The sequence below is a fragment of the Sorghum bicolor genome, chromosome 2, assembly GCF_000003195.3.
Source record: "Sorghum bicolor cultivar BTx623 chromosome 2, Sorghum_bicolor_NCBIv3, whole genome shotgun sequence".
NCBI lineage: Eukaryota > Viridiplantae > Streptophyta > Magnoliopsida > Poales > Poaceae > Sorghum > Sorghum bicolor.
In genome coordinates this window covers 2,724,768-2,730,060 of record NC_012871.2, presented here as the reverse complement: position 1 = coordinate 2,730,060, position 5,293 = coordinate 2,724,768, and the positions used below count along the sequence as shown (strand labels likewise).

At 40.4% G+C, this 5,293-nt stretch overlaps 1 protein-coding gene across 1 annotated transcript; it reads right to left on the bottom strand.

Moving 5' to 3' along the window:
- LOC8086392 (transcription factor JUNGBRUNNEN 1) lies at positions 1,097-2,386 on the bottom strand. Its single transcript, XM_002459286.1, has 2 exons — positions 2,161-2,386; positions 1,097-1,902 (listed from the first exon to the last, which is right to left on the bottom strand). The coding sequence occupies exons 1-2, from the start codon at positions 2,384-2,386 to the stop codon at positions 1,097-1,099; spliced, it is 1,032 nt and encodes a 343-aa protein (XP_002459331.1).

The following is a 5,293-nucleotide window of genomic DNA, read 5'->3' as shown; positions in this document are numbered from 1 at the left end:
ATGACAATGACATATAGTATCCGACGTGCTCCGCCAAACTTGGAGGCTGCACATAAAGTGGCTGACAACAACAATGGCACATTTTGTAACGGTCTTATTAGGTATGATATGATGCATCTTTGTAAGAGGACGTCTAAAGCTAGAATTCTATCCATTATCTTAAAAAACTTAAACCCATTTTCTCTTCTTGTAGTAATCTTAGTTGCGACTCGTGGTAATCACATTGCAACATACTCTATCCATTTAAAAATATTGGTTGATATTTTCCTTTGTAAAAATTTTCTAAGTTTAACCAACTTAATTCATAGAAACATAAATATCTAAGACATTGATTTAGTTTCATTAAATCCATAATAAACATATTAATTTCATGATGTAGATATTAATATATATATTTTATGTACATCTAGTTAAAGTTAGGTAACCTGGACATAGGATAAAAGCTAAAGTACCTACCCTTTAGAATGGAGAAGAAGCACTATACATTACAAACACATGTATGTTAGACTTTCCTTTACACCAGGCAAGAAAGTGCATTTTTTTCATTGTGCACTATGTCGAGCCCACACTTTTCACCTAACACTTGGACCAGGGAAGTCAAAATATGTTCTAACTTCAGGCCAGGTTAATTATGTGGTGAAACCACATCAAATATGAACCATAGAGGAGAATAGATCTCATGAGCCTAGCTAGGACCATATTTCACGAGGTTGCATTGCTCATTATTATAGTACTTTGGGAACAAATAGTAACATCATATATCCAATAAAGACGATGTATACTCTATATACATCGATACAATTGTTTTGACAACATAATACACATCTGGGAAACTCTCTATATAATCAATAAGGTCGATTTATCGTATATTCTCTGTGTAAGTAAAAAAACCTAGCACCTGCACGTCCCATATGTCGATCTTTTTGGTGTTTCGTCGGCAGGTTTCGTTCTCTGCTGCGGTGCTACGTGATGTGGAGCTGCACTGGATCACTCCCAACCAAAAAAAACAAACTAGCTATAGCATTGAACATATAGAACACAGGTGTTTAATTTCTTCTTTCCAAGAACAATACAGCCTGCAGCAAGTCTCCTAGACCTAAACATATGATCTAGTGTCATAGAAGGAGAACACACCGGGGCTGGGGTCCGTCAGCTCCATCACCATCCTGCCAATGTCGTCCCAGCTGGACGACCCATCTTTGTAGTACATGTCGTCAAGCCCGCCGCCGGCCGCAGGGCTACTAAGCACGCTGTGATGGAACGCGGCCATCGTCGGCGACGGCAGCGGGGCCGTGGCCGCCGCATGCAGCGCGTGGCTGTTCCACTGGCCCTGCTGCTGGTCGTAGCCGTAGCCGTAGTCGTAGTCGTAGCCGTCGACGATCGCCGGAGCTTGCGTCGGCTGCGGCAGGTCGTTCGTGTACTCGTCCCCGGTGTCCGACTCGAGGCTGCCGGTGACGGAGCTTGACTCGCCGGGCTGCGTCGTCACGACGGCGGCCGTGGCGGCGGCGGAAACCTTGCTGCTGCCGGCGATCTGCTGCTGCTGGGGATGCTTCTTGTAGGTGAAGTTCCTCCTGAAGATCCGGCAGATGGTCCACACCTCGGCCTCCTGCTCGCTGGGCGAGGTGTGGGCGCTCTCGGCGCGCGGCGGGAGGCGGAACTCGTGCATCATCCACTCCGTCTTGGTGCCCTTGCCGGCACTGCCGCGGTAGAAGACGAGCGACTTCTTGAGGCCGATGGGGTCGCCGGCGCGGCCAGAGGCGGCGGAGTGGATGGGGCGGTCGATGCCGGTGGCCTTCCAGAAGCCGGAGCCGGTGACCCTGTTGGGCCTGATGCTGTTCCTGTACTTCCTCCCCCGCAGGCAGAAGAAGTACCACTCCTTCTCTCCCAAGATCGAGCTCGATTCTGCAAAGTGTCAGTGATCAGTTATCCATCATTATACAGGAATGCTATAATCATTATATTGCTCCAAAGTCCAAAGTTCATATCTTTGATCCAAGCAGCAATTTTTATAATTGGTTCATCTAGTTCATGCGTGAATTAATTGTTGCAAGCATATATATAATTTTTTGATCATGCATGAAATTATAATATAGCTAGTAATCGTCACACATGCATGAGTTGTGTATGTTGCATAATTAAGCTAGGTAGTTAACCACTTACTTGGGAGGTCCCATGGATCGTGCTTGTAGATGTCGAAGTCCTTGATGATCTCGATGCTAAGGCGCTTCCCGGCCACCTTCCGCCGGAGGTAGAAGGTGACCAGCTCCTCGTCGGTGGGGTGAAACCGGAACCCGGGAAGCATGTCTTCTTCCTCCTCCTCGTCTTCCACAAGCACCACCTCCTCTCCTTCGCCATGCTCGCCAGCCATGACAATCTCTTTTGCCATGTAGCTAGTGTTATTCTTCCACCACCAAAGATGTAGAGCTAGTTTTTAGGATCCTTGCAGATGAGCTGATATATATTTAGCTAATTTGGTTTCTTCTTACTCTTTGATCAATAGAGTAGCACACAGGCAGAGCCGTGTAAGTCTTGCTGCTAGCTGTGTGCTAGGCTATTGATGCTAGCTAGCTCCTGCCTTTATGTTTTTGCGATATGGAAGTGGCTAGGGCTCTATATATACACATGTGATGCGGCGGATGCTGGCCCTTGTACTGAACTTTGTCCCAGAACATGGCTATGAAGGTTCATGTATATGCTTAAGCCCGGTCAAAGCTATGAGGTTTGACTTGATTTCTGGCTAGCGCTACCAACCATGCTGTCTTTTTCTTGATAATATTTGCTCGTATTTACACCCTTGTCTTATTAAAAGTGAAGTTTTAGACTCTATATGTCATCTTGTTTGATTGTTCGTCTTATTCAAAAATTTTATATAAATCTTAATTATTTTATGACTTATTTTATCATCAAAGATACTTAGTAATTTATTTATTTTATATTTTTTTAAAAAAAATAAGACAAATAATTAAACATGATATAAAAAGTTTAAAACAACATTTTTAATGAGACGGTGGAAGAGTATACGTACGTGTCTCCTTAACTGTTATTCGTCCATGGTGAATCACCATGCCCCTGTAGCATGCACGGTGACTTGTTTCTTTTCTATATCTATCCTTTTCGCCTTATTAGCGTAAAAAACAACGACGACAAGACGTGAGCCTCCACGGTTGTGCCGCCACGTCCAAAAGCAACGCCGCCACAATTTACCTTTAAGCTTCTCAGAAAGTGGTAATTCGTGTCTGTGTTTTATTACGCTCATGCATATATATGGTTATTAACAGCTGCTTGCATTGTTGACCTTTGTTTATCCTTTGCCGTACAAGCTAGCGACCAACCATATATACATGCAGGATAGAACGTCAACAACAAATGTGACAAACTAAACCATCTCGAAGCTTAGCTATTGATCACGTTATTAATTTTTCACCAGTATTATCAGAGAAAAAAGAAACTGCTGTGTACGTAGTTATCCTTTATTTCGCTACTAACTAAAGTCAGCAGAAACATTAATACACAGATGTGTAGTTGTACACTAGAACTGTAAGACACAGTGACTATACTCACTAGTATTATCCTTGCCATTGGATATTTAAGTACACAGTAATTGCTACTATGATCAATCGTATATGTATCTCACTTATTACTTGCCAGTTATCTGTGCAAAACAAAAAAGAACAACAAACTGTGTACCGATAGCTCAGCACGCATGTCATCATCACTGTCTCATTCACACAGATTTTCTTTGAGTTCTTTACTTAGTACTAACTCCATAAAAAAATATAAGGCATTTGACTTTTTTTATTTTGAGTTTGACCATTTATTTTATTCAAAAAAATTGTGTAAATATAGTTAAGTTTAAGTCATTCTTGAAGAACTTATTAATAAATCAAGTCACGACAAAAAAAATAATATTTTTTATAAATTTTTGAATAAGATGAATGGTCAAATTTGGTGTAAAAAAAATCAAATGTCTTATAATTTGAGATGGAAGGAGTATTACTATATGGTTTTTTTTTCTATTGGATGGGAGTATATATATATATATATATATATATGCTGCTAATAGTAATTAGTAAACCACTACTGGACAGTCACTTTTCTATAGAGAAGTAGAAAGGGACATTTTCTTTCCTTACAAAAAAAAGTAGAAAGTGAATTTGGCATCCAACTACCGTCGGTTCATTGTGTGAAGAGCCGTGCCATGACAAATATTCGCGACACCAACCACCTAGCCGTCAGAATTTTAGCTTTACCCTTCTTCAATCTTCACTGACAACAAACAGGACCGTCAGATAGTACAAATGGGCATGGTAAATTTAAAACTTTGATAGCCCCACTAGTTTAATTGCTCGATCGTCTACTGTTTGTTGAAGAGCAAAAGGCAGCTAAATCTCGAGAAGCGGCTGTCAACTTCGTAGGTACATAAGGCGTGTAGAGCTCCGACAAGTACATCTTTATTTTGTTTCTAGCTACTTGCATCTGATCCATTATCTAAAAATAAAAGCTAGTTGCATTTGATGTCAAAGAAAACTATCTATCCCTTTAACACCTACACTCTAAATAAAAATAATTGAGTAAAAAATGAGCATATGAATTCATCGTTTTTATGATCTCAGTTTTAATGAAAATAAATAGCCAAAAATACACATTCACAGCACAGACGAACGCAGCACATTTTAATTGGGCATTCGTTAATATGATGGAATTTATTTTATTGCTGCAATTTGACAAGTCTTCTGTTTTTATGACTACAGGGTATATTAGGACTACAATCAGCATATAAAAGGAATATTCTCCTTATATGCTTGTAATAGAGAAACCCCATATTTTCACTACCCAAAATAATAGAGTTTTCCTAATATTTTTAAGTAGTAATAAAATACTACCACTGGTCATAGCACATGGAATCCTCACTAGGTAGCATTTGGTAGTGAATGTTTATACTAAATATTGAGCATTAAAACACTAGAACCCCATGTCACTAGGAGAAGTTGCAAATTTTGGTTGTGTTTGCTGTCAGATGTTGGAAGTAACGGGCAATCAGTATGCATGTAGCCTTTGTCTTGGACGGAGAGGAAATGCAAACGAGCAACTTTAGTAACTTGTTTGTCAACCCAATAAGTACGTGTGGCATAGATTGTTATATATGGTTGCCTTGGCAGGTAGAGAAACCAAAGAAGAAGTTTCAGTTAGAATGATGGAGCAATTATCATGACCACTTGGTTAGTTCCATATAGATAGAGATGAGCTAAGTGTCTAGCTTAGTTGGTTAGATTCATCGTTGCATTATGGTGGA

Coding starts and splice junctions, on each gene's coding strand:
- LOC8086392 (XM_002459286.1), bottom strand. CDS start 2,386: ATGGCAAAAGAGATTGTCATGGCTGGCGAGCATGGCGAAGGAGAGGAG. Junction 1,903..2,160: donor CGATCCATGGGACCTCCCAA/GTAAGTGGTTAA, acceptor GACACTTTGCAG/AATCGAGCTCGATCTTGGGA.